The sequence below is a fragment of the Rhinolophus sinicus genome, linkage group LG09 (assembly GCF_036562045.2).
Source record: "Rhinolophus sinicus isolate RSC01 linkage group LG09, ASM3656204v1, whole genome shotgun sequence".
NCBI classification, from domain to species: Eukaryota; Metazoa; Chordata; class Mammalia; order Chiroptera; family Rhinolophidae; genus Rhinolophus; species Rhinolophus sinicus.
In genome coordinates, this window is record NC_133758.1 from 79,814,578 (window position 1) to 79,834,814 (window position 20,237).

The window sequence follows — 20,237 nt, forward strand, 5'->3', positions numbered from 1 at the left end:
AAACAAGATGCAGGGCGTATAGGAAAGAAAAGGCAGTGGAAGAAGTGAGGAAGACACAGAAGTATGTGTCTCAAGGTCTATCTAGAAAGCATTTTTTATCCCAGATTACTCAAACTAATTACTTTGAGCTCAGGTTTTTCTTTTCTATATTTGTCTGGTTTCTGGACAGTTATTTAAGTATCTCTTGGTGTGTTTTTTTGTTTTTTCTTTTTTATTTATTTATTGGGGTGACAATTGTTAGTAAAATTACATAGATTTCAGGTGCACCATTCTGTATTACATCATCTATAAATCCCATTGTGTGTTCACCACCCAGAGTCAGTTCTCCTTCCATCACCATATATTTAATCCCGTATCTCTTGGTTTTTAATACAGCTTCTTGAGCGGCAGCGAAAGATGTTGCAAGCTTTTGCAAAACATAATAAAATGATGCAAGAGTGTTCAACTGGTAAAGGTACTTATATTGGAATTATTCTGTCTTAAAAAAAAAATTCTCTCATGTTGAAAATTTATTTTCTGACTGCCGATTTGGGGTTTCATTGTAGGATTTGACCGTCATCTTTTAGGTCTTTCACTCATAGCAAAAGAGGAAGGTCTCCCTGTTCCAGAACTCTTTACAGACCCACTTTTCTCCAAAAGGTAATATAATGCACTGTTTTATAACTTTACCAGTTTATGTTTTCCTGAATATTAAAAGTTCTTCAGAAACAATTTAAACTTCTATAAGCCTAGTGTAATATCTTTTCTTTGTATTACACAGTGGAGGAGGTGGAAACTTTGTTCTGTCAACAAGTCTGATTGGTTATTTAAGAATCCACGGATTAGTGGTTCCCATGGTACACAATGGCTGGGGATTTTTCTACAATATCAGAGATGACAGGTAAGGCTGCCCTTTTTATTCCGACTATGCTGTTGAGTAAGAAAGCTATCATTTTTGTTGTTTGAACGTCTTCCCTACACTGTGATTCTGATTGTATTGTCATCTATCACTTGCTAATGAGTATTTTTACCACTGAGACGTTTAATGTGTAAATACAAATACATATCTCTGTCCTACTTTTGAGACATTTGTCAAATTAGTCCTTCAGGTGTTTTGTGCAGAACACTATTGAAGATTGACTCAGTAATCATATCATCATCACCATCCTCGAAAATCATTAACATACTTGTTTTACCTAAGGTATTTTATGGTAAATTCAGTTAAAATTTCATAGCCTCTAAATACGTGGTCATTCATGAGACCAAGACAAGAGACTAGATAAATTAATTTATATTATAAAAAAGGTTTACCAATTCAGATGCATTTCATTTGAGTTGTATGGGGTTTGACTTAATTTTGGGGGAAAAGAGAAAATGTTAAAACCTGGTAGGGGAAAGAGAGGGTGGAGAACAAGGTAATATGGAATTGATAGAAAGGCTTGGTCCTCGTTCATAGTCTGGCAGTCTATTCACAGGGGTCTTTCAAAGCATAAGAGGCTTTATAAAAAAAAAGTCACGTGGCTACATTGAGTACTATGGTGAATAAGAAGAAAGCAGGTTTGGAGGGAGGCACTTCCAATGGAATGTGAAAAATTGGAATAATATGCATGACATATTTCAGTTTCTAATATATTATTTTCATACTTTTCCTTTTTTAAAGAGTTTATAGTCAGTGATTTTTTTTCAAAATCTTACCATCTGCTTCCATGTCAAGTGTGATCGTCTGTTATACCAGTGATACTCGAATTTGTTGGCATCTAAGTCCTTGGATTGTGTATTCCCATATTATGTAGTTTGTGTACATTGATCTACAGATTAAAGGTTGAATGATAAAGTTTAAACATGGATCTTATTATTCTTTCTCATAATAGAGAGTCAGAGGTCTCAAATGATCACCATATACAGAGAATAAGTAAGCGTTCTAATGTAGTCCCTGACACGTAGTGGATCCCATAATGCATGCAGTGATAAAAGTTTTGGCCAGATATACCTCGGCTCTCTGACTTTTCGAAAACATGTTTAATGATCCTGGGCAGAATTCCCAATCATTCATTCAGAAAATACTTAATGAGAACTTACAGTGTGCCAAGGGTTGTTTCAGGTACTAGGAACATGAGAGAGACAAGTTCCCCCTCTTAATAGAGTTTTAGTTTCTACTTGAGCATAAAAGGATAACTTCAAATAGGATAACTTCAAATAGTGATGAAAGCTGTGAAGAAAATAAGCGGTTGATGTGGTAATAGCGAGTAACTGACTGGTGAGGAGATGGAACACTGCTTTATATAGAGTGGTCAGGTAAGGAGTCTGAGGACTGACAAGGAAGATGAGCTGTTAAGGATCAGAAGGACTTACGCGGATGAATAGCCAAGAAAAGAGCCCTTCAGACTCTGATCACTGCTTGCTGTCTCCAATGCTGCCACCAAGCTAAGCCACTATCTTCTGCCGCTTTGGTTGTTGTAACAGGTTCCTACGTGGTCTTCTTGCTTCCACCTTTCCTCCCTACAGACCATTCTCTACACAGCAGCCTGATGGTCCTTTTAAAAATATAACTCAAGTCATTATCATTCTTCTACTCAAAACCCTCCAAGACTTCCCATTTCCCTCACAGTAAACTCCAAAGTCTTCGTCTGAGACCTGACATGAACTAGCTCTCACCTCTCTGACCTTATCTCCTGCAACTACCCGACTGCCTCACTCTCCTCCAGCCACACTGACCTTCTTGTGGCTGGAACATACCAAGCAAGACCCCTCCTCGAGGCATTCACAGGCATGATTTCCTCGGCCTACTACTCTCTTCCTTGAAATATATGCAAGAAGCACTCCCTTACTTTATACAGATATCCGCTATCACCTGAGAGGCCTTCCCTGGCCATCTAAAGTAGCACTTCTCCCTTTCCCACACAGACCTGCTGCATTTGAACACTTAAAAGCACCAGTGTGTGTGTACCTGTGTGTTGTCTATCTCCCTTCTTAGAATATAGGCCAACAAGAACAAGGTTTTCAATTTGTTTGCTGTTGTATCCCCAGCTCTATAACAATGCCTCGTAAATATGGTATACTCGGAATGTTTTCACAGTGACGTTGTTGAACATAAGTATACAAGTTCTGGGGTAGGGATAAGCCTGACATTTATAAGGAAAAGAAAGAGGCAGTATGACTATAAATTAACAATTGAGTAGGAGGGTAGTAGTAGAAGCGGTAGATAAGAGCTAAATCATGTAGGGCAGTTTTCTCAACCCTGAGTGCACATTAGAATGACCTGGAGAGCTTTGAAAATAATACTCCTGGAGATACTGATGTGGTTGGGCTGTTTATTTGACGTAGGGCCTTGTAACACGATAAGGAGTTTGGGCTTTCTCCTAAGCATGATGGGAAGTATTTTACCAGTTTTAAGTATGAATGTTACGTGTGCTATTTACATGTAAAAAGGACCAAAGGCCTGCCAAATGGCATCTAAATTAGGTAGACAGTGATATGGGCAAGAATGAAATGAGCAAATCAGTTAGGAAGCACAGATGGTAAGTTGAACAACATAGTTGTGATAATGAAGGTGGAGCGAAGTGGAGGGATTGGAGATATGTTTTGGAGGTAGAACCAGTAGGACTTACTGATGGATTGCTGATTGTGATGGTGGCATTTACTGGGATGGAGAAAATTAGGGGAGAATGGGCTTGTAGACACGTTAGGGTAGAATCAAGAATTATGTTTGTAACAGAAAGAAACTCATAGATACAGAGAACATGTTGATGGTTGCCAGATGGAAGGGAGGTTGTGGGTATGGGTGAAAAAGCGGAAGGGATTAAGAAGTACAAATTGGCTGTTAGAAAGTAGTCATGGGGATGGAAGTATAGCATAAGGAATATAGTCAAAAATATTGTAATAACTATGTGTGGTGTCAGATGGGTACTAGACTTATCAGGGTAATCACTTCAGAAGTTATATAAGTGAATAATCACTATGTTGTACACCTGAAACTAATATAATATTGTATGTCAACTATAATTGAAAAATTAAAAATGATTTTAAAAAATTTTTGTACATGTTGACTTTGAGATTTCTGCTAGTAAGGAATTTATTATATTTATATACAAGAGTATATGTCAGTAGTCAATTGGACATATGAGTGTGGAGCTTAGAAAAGAGGTTAGGGCTAGAGGTATACATTTATGAGTCATTACTATGGCTATACCCCAAATAGTTTTCAAATGAAATGCATGGAAATTGTCTGGAAGGGATCTTTTAATTCATTGTGAGATGTGAAAATTGTATGATTTAAAGAAAATTGGTCATTTTTGAAATTACATTTTGTTTTAAATACTACATGCTCATTTTTTAAAATTTGTAAAATACTGAAAAATTTAGATCACATTATGACTATTTTACTGTCCTTTTTGTGAAGTTCTTTCTCACTTAATATTTCGAGTGATTCCCAATGCCATTAAATATGCTTTGAGATCTCTTAATGGTTGAATAATGTCTGGTCTTAAGGATTACCTACTATTTATAGTTTTTCACTATTACAAATAAGGATATATATCCTTTCTTATTTCATCACATCATTGCCAACTCTAAGGATTATAAAACATTCTTTACCAACTTATAGGCAAAAATAACATAACTTGGATTCTTCACTTATGAAGCAAAACATTTTTTCTTTGTTAGTGGTATCTGTGTACATTCTTTTGTGAAGATAGCTATTTCTATAATTTAGAAAGATAAATGAATTTTTAAAAAATTTAACACTTAAATAGGAATTGTTGATCTTCGCAAAGAAATATATTTAGATTTTGCTAAGTATTTGAGAATTATGTGCCCAATATAGCTGGAAAATGACTAGTGAGATGAATCACTGATGAAAACAAGGCAAGATTTTCTGTAGGTTCCTGTATCTCTTTCAGCAAATATAATCCACTCAGACATTAGTTTCATCATTGTATACTGGGCCAGAGTTTGTGATATGAAAATTCAAGGTTCACAAGCTTTACATTGCACATTTCGGCTTTAACTGGAGCTTAGTGCATATTTTGCTATAGAAAATTGGAGTGTCTGGAAAGTAGGAGGGTTCCAAGGCAGCCAGTAGCCCGATTTCTGCTCTGAGCCCACTGGAAGCAGAGTTCTTGCCTGTTTCCTTCAGCTTTTGGTGTCACTTTTATCACCTGCCAGCCAGGGGATTTCTTCATCAGGAGGACCTAGTAGGAGATGGTGGAAGATGGTCCCGAGAGAGTTTCTCTCCGGCTTTTCTAGAAATAGCTTTTTTCCACCTCTTCTTTCTCTATTTTATTATATATTTTCTAACTCCCTTCAAGTGCTATGTATATTTTTCTTTTAAAATAGTTCAAGTTTCATTGCAAACAATGACATGAATTTGTATTCCACCTCATTCCATTCAGAGCACTTTAGGAAGGAAGGTCTTTTTTAGGAAGAGGTGGGTTTTTTGCTTGTTTAATACGATCAGACCTTATTCCACAGCACTCTTGAGCTCTGCCTAATTTTTTTCCTGTTTGTCCATAGTCTCTAGTCACATAGTAAATTAGGTGTTCCTTGCATTTTGTATAATATGGCTTTACTTTCCATTGTGTCAGGTTACATTTACCTAATGTTATCAATAATTCATATTTCATATAGGAATAGCCAGATGGAGAAAGGTCATGGCTATATCACTGTCACCATTTGGAGCCTTTTTTGTGTTGTGATTTTTGCATATCACTTAATCATTTATTATTTGTGCTTCACAGGTTTGTTGTGGCCTGTTCAGCCTGGAAATCATGTCCAGAGACTGATGCAGAAAAGCTAGTTGAGCTGATTTTCCGTGCTTTCCATGACATGATGCAGCTGATGAACTCTGCTCATCTTTAGAGGCTACTCATGAAGCACATAACCAAAATATATCATTTAAACTGGGTGCTGGGAGTAGATGGTGACGTGACATAGGAAGGAATGTTGACTTGAGAGAAACCTGTTAAATATAGAAATTTATAGAATCATGCTCTCTAAATTTATTCAGACATAGGAAGTAGAAATATTTTTGAGCTTCCTCTGATGCAGCAGTAATGCGAATTATGATATAGTGAATATAGAACTATGCAAAGTTTAAGATAAGCCTCAACAATGCAAATCTACAACTTTTAACAATGCAAGTCTTACTCTAATTTTTCAATTTATTTTTGTTGGTACCTGTATTGGTTATAAATTCTCTCTCTGAACATCATTGTAGAGTGTATCTTTCAAGCACTTTAACATTTTCTAGTTGCCAGAGGGTGTGAAATACACGATTGGATGCTCATTTCCTTGCAATCAGTGTCTCCCACGTTCACACAGGGATACAAGCCAACTATGTTTGGGTACAACCACTACAATTTAATGGTGACCTAGCAGAATTAAAACAAAAGTTTCTGTTGAACAGACAGGAGACTTAATTTGTAGTAGGGAGGTTTACACCCTCTGACACAAAAAAGCCCTAACAAAATGCATTATACTATATTGTAATTAGTCTTGTGAATATAAAATTAAAGCACTTGTATTTAAAAATAGTTGTCAGTGACTTTAAGAGGATTAGATATTGACTATCAGAATCTCAGGATTTTACAGATTTTTTTCTCCTCTTCAATTTTGTAATTTTTACTCTTAGAAAGTAAAATTCTCAGAATCATACAGTTTCTTGTTTTGTGTTTGAATAAGTGATTCATTCCTGTTTGACCTTATACTTTCGGATCTCAGTTATGTATTGTTGTATAATAAACCACCCAGAACTTATAGTCTTGTCAACGATTTATTATTTCTCATGATTGTGTCAGTTTTGATCGTGCCCGTTTGGATGGTTCTGCTGCTCTCTTGCCTGAGTTATTCAAGCAGTTGCAGTCACCAGGCTGCTGGCCTGAGGCTGGTACATCTAAGATGGCTTCACACACTGTCTGGAGACTTGGTGGCTGGGACTCTCCACGTAGTGTCTGATCAGTCAGTATTTTAGCCTAGACTTATGTACTTGGCAGTGGGAGTGTTCTAAGAGGGAAACGTAGAAGTTGCAAGGCCTCTTGAGACGTAGGCTTTGAAGTCACATGATGTCACTGCTTTTGCATTCTGTTGGTTAAAACAAGTTACAAGGGCAGTCCAGATTTAAGGGGTTGGGGATAAGTCTTATCTTTTGATAAGAGGAATAGCAAAGTCATTTTGTAAATGACTTTGTAAATGTAAATGACTGGGCACCAGGGGGACATGCTTCACTGGGGACTATTTTTGTAGCAATCTACCACATAAAGATTATAATATATTTAGTGTACTGTTTGTGTATGTCCCTTTTCTTAAATTTTCATATGTTCTGAATTTGATAAGACTCGTTTACCATTTCTTTGTGAAAACATTCAGATTTGGCTTCTGTGGCATTTGATGTATCCTTAAGTTACTACAGAATAGGAAGATGAAATGTGAACTATGGACCTTATTCCTCACGAGTACAATTTTGTAGACTAAATTGCCAGGCGCTGTAGAATCATTCGGTTGATTGTTTTTAAATAATATCTAAAGAGTTGGGTAGTTTAGAAACTGATCACCTCCTGCAGAGAAGCCTCTTTTTACTCATGGTTTAACATGTTTTCCCTACATTGCCTGAAGTTAAAAATCACCTGGATTGCTTTTCACAGGGAGATTCCTGGGCCTCTTCCAAGACCTACTGAATCAGAATTTCAGGGGCAGATGCCCCATAATCCCCGTCATGCAAGTGTGGCAACAAGAGCAGGCTGAATTCTGCTCACCTTGCGTCACTGTGCTAATGTACTCCTTGCCCTGTTCTTCTCTTGATTAATCTGAAATGCCATCTGCTGATACACATGGTCACATTTGAAACATTCTTTGGTAATATAGTATATGGTTTATTACACATAGAAGGACTTGGTTTGAGTAGTTTACTGACTAAACAACTTGTCACAGCAATGAAAATTGATATTGCTGCAATAAATTATGGAAAAAAAACACTTCAGTGTGATTAGCTTCCAAGGTTGTCTTGGATATTTCTTTTTGCTCTTTAAACATATTTCCTCTTGGTAGGAGAAATGGATTCATATTCTGGGAAAATTAGAATTATTTGTAAAAAGTAATGCTGCTGCTATAGAAATAGCATTTTGTTGATATTTCCAATAGAGCAATTTGTAACGAGATAATATGTGTAATTTTTATTCATGAGTTTTAAACATTTCTTAGAAGAAATACTTAATATGTCTCTTTCTTGTTTTATGGAACAAATGTGTGCCTGCAAAGTTACCTTGTATAAGGAAATTTTCAGTTACTCTTGGACTTTGATGATAAAGCCAGGGATACAGGCATTTTTAAAAACTTCAATTCCTCAATAGGATAAATTTGGAAACCTACCAAGGAAGAGAGTAGGCTTTTGAACGATTTATTTTTCCTTTGTACTTGGGAAAATTGTTCCTAAAACATCCTGTCATCTACCCAACTATTTAGGACCATAAGAGTTTTCCCTCTGTGACTTCTATTAATTCTACAGCTTTCTATACCTGAACTTTGCCCTTCTTTCTCTTGATGTTTCTGATAACTCAGGAAGAGCTGGGCTGTTTTCACATTTCATCAAGAAAGTTGTCGTTTATAACTTCGCAGTTTCCAATGTTGTAATACCAAAGCCCAAATTGGATGTTCTAAATTAATCTGGAATAAGACATACCAACATTTTACCGTGACTTAAAAACTTCTTTTACAAGTCAGCAAAAGTTGGAGAATGATTTGAGTTTATTTTTAAGATTTAGTATATAACAAGAGTTCATAAGTTCTGTGTCCCAGACTGGACGCTGACCATGGAAAAGTAGATGCCTTTCTGTGCCAGCAGCTGTTGGTGGGTGCCACACTCCTGGACTCTGCCGTTCTGAAACACCACTATCAAGTCTGCGTTCTGGATGGTGGACAGGCGGTGCGCGATCACAATGCAGGTGCGGCCTTCCCGGGCCTTATCCAGGGCTTCTTGGACAATCTAGTGATAAATCAGAACAGAAGACTTATCTTAAAAATTATATAAATAAATTTTAACATTAAAGGAAATTTAAAAATTTTACCATCCAAGCAAGAAAACTTATTTCCTTTCTTATCTCTTTGAATCTTCAGCTTTATGCATGTGTATTTATATAATTGGATATTCCATAAGTTATGTTCTTTTTAATTATAACAAAAATAGATTCTTAACACTAATCATCATAAGTATTTAAAATTTCTAAAAGTAATACGTGATCATTTTAGAAAAACTAAAAATACTGGAAAGAATAAAATATTCTACATCAAAATAACTATTATCTAATGTTCTGTTTACTTCTTTCGGTGCTTATATATTTTTTCAAAATATGTTGATGGCGCACACACACACACACACAAAATCTTCTCTTTTACAGATTAAATGAGACATTAGGTGGAAGGCCATACTTTTTCACTTTCAGTATCCAGAGCTGATGTAGCTTCATCCAACAAGAGGATTCGAGGTTGTCTGATGAGGGCCCGGGCAATAGCAATCCTCTGTTTCTGACCTCCTGAGAGCTGAGTCCCCTTATCTCCCACTCTCGTTTCATATTTCTGCAAGTGAGTCATTAATAAAATTAATAAAGTTCTAATCCAGAAAAATTATTAATGCTATATTGAATAAACTTTCACTTTTTAACATTTGACAGTTCTATTTATAAGGAAAAAATATTTGGAATCATTAAAAAGTTTCTATAGCAACTACATAATTGTCTGTTTAATGTTTTCCATTTAACAGACTGTTCATTTTCAAAATCAAAATAGAAAACTAGTGACTTTAGTTCTCAATGGTATTTTGCAACAAATTTTTGAATTTTCCTACCATTACCATAATGTCAATTGGCCTGATGTTACTAGAGTCCTCAAAAGATTAAATGTTAATATTTAAGGTTTTTAAAAATGTTTCATATATTCATGTGACCCACATGGAGCCTAGTTTATTCTCTTAAACTCATTCATTCACTTAAATATTTACTGAGTACCTGTTATGCCCAGAATTGTAGGAAATACAAAAAATGAATTTAGCTTTGTTTCTACCCTGAAGGAATTTATAATCTAAAGAGAGAATACATATACAGCATTCAATATAAGGTCAAGTAAGTATCAAATGAGTAGTATACAAAACATGCTATGAAAGACCAGAAAAAGGAAGTAGAAATTGTACAGATAAGGTGAGAGAAGGAGGAGGTAAAGATACCTTTGGAGAGAAGTTGGGAGCTGGATATTGAGAGACATTCTAAACCAAAAAAGCATAGAATTAATAAAAGTACAAACTGAGTCAGTTCAGTTTACAGTGAACTGAATTCAGTGTATGAACATCATGTGAATTAAGGTCCTAAAATTCAATGTCAGCTAAATTAAAAGCTGAAGCTTTGAAGTTTTTCTATTCACAGTCAAATCAATACTTGGTTGAAGTCAATGACTATGTTAAGAGTTGTAAGGTTAACCAACATGGACGGTTTTAAATTTTGTGTATGTGACTTCTAATCGTAGCGATATAACAGTAAAAATAAATTTAAGCTGTATTTCAGTTTCATCCAGTGGAACTGCAGATGTTAAATGAATGATTCCTGCCCTCAGTTTTAGGGATCTCAAGTCATCTTTTCTGGACTACTCCTGTTTATCAGCTGCTGAAGAAAATCATTTCATTGAACTCTCACCTTAGATATTTTTCAAGTCTGTATTGACTTCACTGCACTTTGGCTACCATCATAGTAGCCATGAGGTAATAGGGAGTTGGGGACCCTGGAGACTGGAAAGTACATGTCTTCTCCAAAGGAATCAAATAAACAGCTTTCTACCAAAATTAACCAAAAATGTACCATGGACTTAGTATAAACTATAAAAGCATAAAACTTTTAGGGAAAAAAAAAGTCTTTAGAACCTGAGGCTAGACAAAGAATTCTTACACTTGACACCAAAAGCACAATCTGAAAAGAAAACTGATGAATTGTACTTCATCAAAATTAAAAACTTTGGCTCCGTAAAAGGTCCTGTTAAAGGATGGGGGAAAAAAGCAACAGACTGGCAGAAAATATTTGCACACTACATATCTGACCGAGGACTAATAACTAGAATATATAAAAATCTGTCAAAACAGAAAAAAAAACCCAAATAGAAAATGAGCAATAGACATGAAGAGACATCTCACCAGAGAGGAAATATAGATGGCAAATAAGTATATAAAAAGATGTTCAACATCATTTGCCATTAGGAAATCAAAACAATCTGAGATGTCACTACACCTCTGAGAATGGTGCAGTTCTCACATGCTGGCAAAGATAGAGAAACTATCACTCATACTTGGTGGTGGAAATGTCAAATGGCACACAGCCACTCTCTGGGAAATAGTTTAGCAATTTCTTAGAAAATTAAGCATGCAATTACCATATGGCCCCACAATTGCACACTAGGACATTTATCCCAGAGAAATAAAAACTTAGGTTCACACTAAAACGTTTCAGCACACAAAAATTTATATCAGCTTTATTTTTTTAATAGCCCCAAACTGGAAACAACCTAAGTATGCTTCAACAGGTGACTGGTTAAACAAACTGGCACATCCATACAATGGAATACTATTCAGCAATAAAAAAGAATGAACTGTTGATACAGCAACTTCAGGCAATTAGGCTGAGTGAAAAAAGCTAATCTCAAAAGGTTATATACTGTATGGCTGTTCATATAACATTCTTAAAGTAGAAAATTAAAGAAATGGAGAACAGTTAGTAGTTGCCAGAGATTGGGGGGAGTAAGGGTGGGAATGTGGCTTTAAAAGGACAACATGAGGGATCTTTGTGGTGATAGAAATGTTCTGTATCTTGACTGTGACAATGAATAAATGAGTCTACACAGGCAGTGAAATTGCATAGCACTAAATACATACATATACAAATGCACACAAGTAAAACTGGGGAAATCTGAAGAAGAGCAGTGGATTGTATCCATGTCAGTGTCATAGTTGTTTTGCAAGATGTCATTGGAGGAAAGTAGGTAAAGTAAAACAAAATAAAGTGTTTAATTAAAAATGAAAGTACCATAAGGGATAAACCAAACATGGCTGCAGTTGGAATGCATCCCACAACTACCAGTTTGCAACCTGAGAGATGCTACACTGACATCACATTATTTGCCTCTCACTACATTTGTATGAGATAGACATGACACAAGAAAACTTGGTATCGTGAAGTTCAGTGTCTTATCCAAGGCCACAGTGCTAGTAAATAGACATATTCTGTTATAAGACTTTGTTAGAGTATAACTTCAGGAAATGTTTTGTGGAGGAAAACTACATTCTGATTTCATCCTAAGAAGGTACCAGTTAACTTACGTGTGGTAAGGTCTCGATGAAAGGATGGATGTTGGCTGCTTTGGCTGCACTCACAATCTCTTCCCGTGACACGACCCGGCTGTTGTCTCCATAGGCAATGTTCTCGGCAATGCTGCAGTCAAACAGGATGGGCTCCTGGGACACGATGCCCAGTTGGGCTCGGAGCCACTGGATGTTGAGTTTCTTTGCTTCTTGACCATCTAGGATCTGAAAACCAAAGTCCACAAACAATAAGAAGTGCTTAAAAAGGAAAAAAAAAAAAGAAACAAAAAAAAAACACAACTAAGCAGTAAGTTACTAGATTAAGGATTGGAGGATTTTGTTGCATGTGGGCATCAGCAGTTTGTGAAATACCCAGCCTCATAGCCTTTAAGCACTTAACATTGTTGGAGGGCAATATAACCAACAAAATGATTTTTATGGTGTTCAAGCTATCTCTTAGTGTAACTGGCACAAAGTGGTAGCATGTTTGGCCCTGTCTTTCCACGTCCTGTCTTTGTCCTTATCTGCCCTCCTCTGGGCAAGTGTACCTTGTGCCTGTCAGAAGCCTGCAATTATATCTCTCTATTCCAGGGGTGTCCAAACTGCGGCCCGCAATCCATTTTTAATTGGCCCGCAGCAAATTCCAAAAATATATTTAGTTTACTTAAATAAACCAGGTGAGGCAATACGTACTTCACCTCACGTGAGTGGGCCGGCTGTTTGGGTATTTTACCACATATGGCCCTTGGTGAAAAACGTTGAAAAAAGTTTGGACACCCCTGCTCTATTTCTTACAACTGCATCTCAAAATAAAGTGTTAAAAGGATGGAAAAAAATATGCTATCCTCTGAATGATTTCCACTCTTTCAACAGGACTCTGTCCCCCTCCTGCGGGCATACCAGAACAAAAAGCAGATCAGTAGCACAGCCCCAGATTCTGAAACTTGGTTACTCTTGTCCTACCTCTGCCTCTCTTTCTCCTGAGAACTCCCAGCCTTAAACTTTTGTCTTTGTGACAAGACTAAAGACAAAAGTTCAAGGGAACGTGAACAAGCTCTCAGGGCAGTGTCTTTGGGAGAAGGGTTTTGTCGGTGGTATTTTATTTTTGTTTGCTATAAGCAGGGGGCATGATGCTTCCGGAAGAGCCTTGTGAAGCAGTAACTGAGCGTGCAGCTCCCTGCAAGGTAAAGTCACCAGGGAAGGAACAGACACAAGTCCAAGTAGTCTTGACCTCTCAATAAAGAAAGAAATTCCCACCATAGTATTAGTACACCAGACCTACAGAGTGTTTGCCTGTATTCATACCTGCAGAGTAATTGTAATAGTGGAAGCATAAGATTTCCCCAAAAGAAACAACTAAATAAGGTTTAATACTTTGGTGACTATCTACTCCCAGCGTAGGCTCCCAGGGCTTAGTCAGTGGATGCCATCCCAATAATTGGAGAGGCAGGCCTTATCAGTAAGGGAGGAACCAAGCCTTCACTTGTGGAAGAGAGCCAGGGGCTAGATACCAGAAAAATCAATGATGAAAACCAACTAAAGGGCTGGAGGTCAGGATCAAAGTCAGAGAGCCTTGAGTTCAGGGTTAGAGAGAGAAGGCAAAGCAGAAGGAGATGGGGAGGGCATAAGCAGGCACTGCCCATCCTGGGAGCCTGCTTAGAATTCTGCCAGGAGTTTGGCTTACCTTTTAAACCAGGATCCACGTTTACTTAGGATCAAGCTGGCTCAAAAGGCCCATGACCGTGTAGAGGTCACCTTCACATTCAGTGTTTTCTGAACTAAATTCCAGATGTTCTACCCGCTTGTTCCCTTATATTTGTGTGACTATGGGTGACAGTTTGAGGTTTATAGAATGTGGTTATTGTATCAAAGAGGAATACAGGTCTTGTCCAGTTTTTCTCATTATGGGAATATTGGTTTAGCCACTTGAAGTAGATAGCCTTAAATCAGGTGACTAATTTAAGAAAGTGTGCTCACCACTTTTCCAGCCATAGGATCATAAAACCGCTCAAGGAGCTGGACCACCGTGCTCTTCCCACAGCCGCTGGGGCCCACCAGGGCCAGCGTCTGGCCCTTCTTCACCTCCAGGCTCAGCCCCTGAAGCACGGGCACGTTTGGCCGGGTGGGATAGTTGAACATGACTTCATTAAATGTCACATTTCCTTCAAACTTACTCTAAAATAAATTTTTTTAAAAATATTGCTATTAGAATTGGTCTCATAATTATTGGAATAAAAAGTATTATTTCAAGGAAACTTTACCAAAAACTATAGTAGAGAAACATAAAACTCATATTCAGTACAAGTGCTGGTACCAGTCAATATCGATAGCAAGTTATTATATAAAATGAAAAAGGGAGATGGGGGTATAGGTTAGATTAGGTAGTCACAGTACAGAGAGTCGTTACGTAACCTTGATTTCTGATCGTTTAAGACAAATATTAGCTTTCTCAAATGATGATTTTGAGGTGGGTGCCAAGTCAGTGGCCAAAGGCCCAAGGGCTTGGAATTTAGAACAGTTTCTACCTGCAGTCTCAGTGGACAGCCCTTGTCTCAGGCCCTGGCAGCCTCCTTTTCTCACTCTCTTTATCTCATTCACCAGGTACAGAAATTTCCTTACGTGAAATACCTGGTAAAATCCTGGGAAGATTGTGTACGTCCCCAGCCCTTTCCTCACACTGCTTCTCGTGCATTAAAATGTGCAGCAGCTGGTGTCATGCAAAGAACATCCGACCTTAAGTCTGAGTTAACTTTGGAGATAGTGAAGCATAGGATTATTATTCTTACTGTGAATAAAGTGGCCCTCTTAACCAGTTGTAACTCAGTCATTACAAAATGTGATTAAAGCCAAATCATTCATTGCATTTAAACACAGAATTATTTGCATATAGCTTCATGCAGAAATGATTAACAACTTTCACTGAAATTATCCAGTGCTAGTACATCTGGATTTTCTTGTTGTTGTTGTTTTACTTTTGATATGCTAAACTTCAGAATCCTTGAAACTCTCTAAGAAATTTAAAAATGCCAAAAGAGTTGGCCAAATATTAGCCCTGTAACTATCACAAAGATAAATAAATGTCAGTGTAATCACTATGAATTTATCCTATAGTTATAATCGAGCAGACAGCAAGCTTTAAGGAAAAAATTAACCAAGAACTCATCAGGCAGCAGGAAACTCACAGGCCGCAGGCCTTCTTCACTATAGCTGTCAATCAAAGGTTGTCTTTCAAACAGCATGAATAAGTGGGCTGCAGACAGCTTGGCTTTAGCATAATCTGGAGCAAAGGAACTAGCGTGTCCAAGAGCCACCGCACCAAACACAATTGCTGAAAACACCCTAGACCAGAAAGAGAGGAATTCAAAAATTAGCTTGTACCCTGTTTCCCCAAAAATAAGACCTAGCTAGACAATCAGCTCTAATGCGTCTTTTGGAGCAAAAATTAATATAAGAGCCAGTATTATGTTAATTACATTACATTACACTACATTACATTACATTATATTATATAAGACCCGGTCTTATTTTACTATAATTTATATTAAAATAAGACCGGGCCTTATATTAAGTTTTGCTCCAAAAGATGCATTAGAGCTGATTGTCTGTCTAGGTCTTATTTTCAGGGAAACATGGAATAATTAACTGCATATGTCTGAAAGTCTAAAGACATATTGCTAACCAGTACTGATTCTTTTTTTAATCCCTTAGTCATGCCCACACCCCATACACATTCCCCTGAAATTCCAGTAACAAAAGAAACCCAGAATAAAGGCAAATCGCTGCCAAGTGTCTCTTTAACTCTCCTGCCTTCTGGCGTCCTTTGGGAGCCTCTAATTTCCTAGAGTTAATGGAACTTTCCAAAGTTGTTCTCTTTCAGGAAGTGGCTCATAACTGAACCTGACTTGTGGTCTCAAGTAATTTTAAAAACTAGTTATACACCCTTTTTAGAGCTGAAGGAACTGAAGCACAGAGAGCTTCAGGGACTTGATCAGCACCAGACAAGGAGTGATGCTTCCTATTGAATCTACAGCCCTGACTTCCAGTCTGTGGTGTCTTCCGCATTCCCATGCAAATGACAAGAATCACTGTAAAGAATTTTTATTAGGAAAGTAAGTCTTCATTAGAAATAGCTTTCCTCTTACAATTAAAATAATTAATGATACTACACAGAGAAAACAATTAATTGTCCTAAGCTAAAGGTCTATTTTCCAATTATACATTCTTTAAAGAATGAATATAGATTATAACAACTTTTAGGAAGGGTTAAAACTTCTGAGGATCTACACCTCCACAAAGCTACTTACTACCCCCAGAGAAAGCGGAGGGGAGGGGAGGAAATTTTCTATCTCGGAATAATGGAGAAGTTAAAATTTTTTTCATCTCCCAAACTTCCTAAATCTAAGATATTAAAATGTGTTGTAAGTACATGGGGATGGGCATGGTGGGTATAGTCTCACCCTTAAATAGTTGGTAAGGTTGTTACCAAAAACTAAATTTTAAAATAGTGATGAACAACTCATATGTAGCTGCCTAACTTTAGTGTACAGCCTGTAATCTAGCTTTAGTATGAAAGATTAAAACATTGTCTTCCAATTATCTAGAATGCAACATTTTAATGGTAAAAACGAAACAACAAAAAAGCAGGATCAATTTCCTCAGTGAAATATTTCTAGACAATAAGAAATACTCCAAGTTGTAATTCCCAGAGCTGAATATTTCCATTTGTCCCTCCAAAACCACTTTCTACTCTATCCACCTCCATTTTGTACTATCCCCGTCTGTCAGAGGACTTGCATGGACTGCAGCAAGAGGTTTTCTTGTCCTCTGACTTCTGATGGGGTTTGGCAATGAAAGGCACTAGCAGGGGATGGGAGGCCTGGGGGAGAGTGAGGCCAGGGTATTTATTTGGTTGGCTTCTTGTTGGATTGTTGTGTTGTTGGTATCCTTCCACCAAAGATGACAGAAAGCCCCTATACTGTGTTCTGGAACTCTTTCCCTCCTCCTATCCTTTAGGTTCAGAGTCTCGGCACTTCCCAGCTGGGAACTGATGAGGTGCTAACAGCCCCCCTTGGTATTGCTTTCCTTAACACTTCTCACACCTCTGTAAATATACCCTTTAGCAAACTCTCTTCAGTTACCCCATTTGCAGTGCCATTTGTTTCCTGCTGGCATATCGATTGATACGAGAATATACAAAGGGTGCCAAAAAAAATGTATACACATTTTAAGAAAGGAAAAAAACTGCTAAAATTGGAATACAATGAATGACACGTTCATTTGATTAACGCCATCTTTTGAGCCAATGTCATACTACACATTGTTACTGTAATTCAACTTTGAAAATACATGGATAACATCTCTTAAAATGTATACATTTTTTGGGGGGCACTGCGGGATATACTTTTCTCATGGTTAGTTTAATTTTGGATGTAAATAAAAGAATGAGTCTTAAACACTTTCACTTTCCTTGTGTTGACCCTGTTCAAAAAACAAAATTTTGTTCACTAGTACTTTAAAATCCATCATTGCAGAAATATGCCAAGTGACCTTAAAAAGAATGGCTTCCCTTTGGCAAGACTAGACTGCAACCTAATTGAATGCATTTAGCATAGTTTGAAAAAAGTAATGCATCAATTAGAAAGACCATCATTTAGTCTTGAAAACCAAGAAAATAGAGGCTAAAAGGCACATGTTGGCAGGGTCATACCAAGCCTGGTAATGGAGAGAGCCTTTGCTAGACTTCAGTCAAGCATTCCTATCCTATTTTCAAGGCCAGCTTTGGCTGCAGGTAAATAGCAAGCTACTTGACCCTCTGTTTTGAGTCTGTGGTCACCAGCAACTTTCTAATTATGATTTATTTCTGCCATCATTTTACAATAAGGAAATTTGCCATCTTCCTGACCGTTCAACGCATTACTAAAATTTTAGTTTATGATTATTTTCATGAGCTAGGTAATTTTAGCCCACTCAATGATTAAACTCAACTTGGAATATTGACAAGATCAGTTGATCAGTTGGTTGATTCAACTCTCCAACGTCATCTTAGAACAAGAGTTTTTTCCTACTTTAAATTTTTGCATAGACTTGTTAAAACCTTATTATAGAATAATCTTAATATTTTTAATAACCTTAATATTTTTAAAGTTACTTACAGAATAACATCTTTGAAGAGCATATGTCCATTCACAATGAGATAGGCACCAAATCGAAAACAACCGGCATAGGAAAAATACATAAATGCTTGTGAAATACTAAAAGTAATTCCATAGATGTGTGCCTTCCGCACAGAATTCCTGAAAAGCAAATTAGCATATTCATAACCATCTCTTTGACCCCCCTTAGCACTAAGTTGTGGAAAGAGCACAGTTTCTAAGTCCAGTTGACCTGGGCTTAACTTGACTGCCAGTTATTCTGCTTCCAGTTATATTTGAGTAAGTGACTTAACTTTTCTATATATCACTTTTCTGATTTGTACAATGGGAATAACCAGTATGATACAGAATTGTTTTGAGAACTAACAACATAAACGTCTAGCATAGTACCTCGCTCATAGTGGTTGCTCAAATGATAGTTGCTGTTATTATTACATGTTAATATCTGATAACCCAGATATTCAACCCTTATGATATAAACATGATTGTTGTGTCAAAAAATATCAAAGATGTCAAAGTTAGGACTAAAGTTTGAATTGTCTGAATGTGATTTATTTAATATTATTATCTTGTTTGCTGTGACTAGTTATAGTTTTTTATGTCAAAATTCATGTTTCAGATTAAAAAAAGTAGGGTCGCTGAGGTTTCTATAGACACACCTCAGATGTTCTTCCCTGAGCAAGAAGTTCTTTCCCCACCATCACCAATATAATTTTTTATACCATTTCTAATTAGACCTCATGGATTACTCAATTATTATAGCTTCTTTATTATTCTAAATCCTCCCAAATGACTACAATTTATTTACTCTCAGATTAGAGGGATGGCATTTGCCAAGAGTGAAAATTCAAAGTATTACAGATTTGGATGGTTTAACTTATGTGCTATTTAACTTAATATTACTGAAAATTTTACAATGCTATTGAATCTAAATTATAATCAAGTTAGAAATTAGCTCCAGCTTTCTATTATTCCTTAATTCTTTTGAAGTTTAAAATAAATCATAAGGTTACAGGTAATGACACATATATACTTATATGTCAAACATCAAATTGACAGAAAAATGTAGCTGCATGAAGTATACATAACTAAAGAGATGGAGTAAATTGAGTGTTTCAACTATCCTTTTTCAAATATGAAAGTGTTCAAACTATTGTTCTACTCTACAGAGTTGCAAGCTAAGTTGTACTTGACTTTGTTAGTGCTAAAATATACTCATTTATAAAAACTGGCCCTGTTGAAAACAAGTGGCAAATTATGCCACTGGAAGTTGCTTAAATTGCTCAAGTATAAACCAGTGAAACAGGCTATGTGTCTTTGTCTTTATAGCAGGTTGGATTTGGTCCTCATCCAGAGGACAAATAGAATACAGTAGTCCTCCCTTATCCATTGGGGATACAACCCAAGAACCCCAGTGGATGCCTGAAACCACAGATAGTACCGAACCCTATATATACACTGTTTTTCCCTACACATACATATCTATGATAAAATTTATTTTATAAATTAGGCACTGTAAGATATTAAAAACAATTAGTAATAAAATAGAATAGTGGTCTCTCTCTCAATATGTGTTATTGTATTATACTCCCCTTTCTTTTTGTAATGATGTGAGGTGACAAAAATGCCTTATTAAATCAAGAACTTTCATCTTTTCACTTAAAGGAAGCACTTCCCAGCTTCTCATATCCAAATTGCCAGCATCACTACTCTTGAGTTTTGAGGCTACCACTAAGTAAAATAAGGGTTCCTTGAACACAAGCACTGCAATACCAAGACATTCT

General features: G+C 36.7%; 2 protein-coding genes across 7 annotated transcripts in view; one reads left to right on the plus strand and one right to left on the minus strand.

The window, feature by feature from the left end:
• Nucleotides 1-6,732, plus strand: part of CROT (carnitine O-octanoyltransferase) — a 53,807-nt gene extending 47,075 nt beyond the window's left edge. For all 3 annotated transcript variants that reach the window (XM_019749764.2, XM_019749765.2, XM_019749766.2), the window contains exons 15-18: nt 376-454; nt 546-639; nt 761-880; nt 5,715-6,732. In XM_019749764.2, coding sequence (XP_019605323.2) covers nt 376-454; nt 546-639; nt 761-880; nt 5,715-5,835 — 414 coding nt within the window. In that variant the 3' untranslated portion in view covers nt 5,836-6,732. The remainder of the gene's footprint in view (nt 1-375; nt 455-545; nt 640-760; nt 881-5,714) is intronic.
• Nucleotides 6,733-8,697: 1,965 nt separating this feature from the next.
• The window catches only part of ABCB4 (ATP binding cassette subfamily B member 4), a 72,152-nt gene continuing 60,612 nt past the window's right edge, over nt 8,698-20,237 (minus strand). For all 4 annotated transcript variants that reach the window (XM_019749762.2, XM_019749761.2, XM_074340681.1 and 1 more), the window contains 6 exons: nt 18,454-18,594; nt 15,484-15,640; nt 14,279-14,476; nt 12,320-12,526; nt 9,397-9,543; nt 8,698-8,953 (listed from right to left, as the gene is read on the minus strand). In XM_019749762.2, the coding sequence (XP_019605321.2) occupies nt 8,747-8,953; nt 9,397-9,543; nt 12,320-12,526; nt 14,279-14,476; nt 15,484-15,640; nt 18,454-18,594 (1,057 nt within the window). In that variant the 3' untranslated portion in view covers nt 8,698-8,746. The remainder of the gene's footprint in view (nt 8,954-9,396; nt 9,544-12,319; nt 12,527-14,278; nt 14,477-15,483; nt 15,641-18,453; nt 18,595-20,237) is intronic.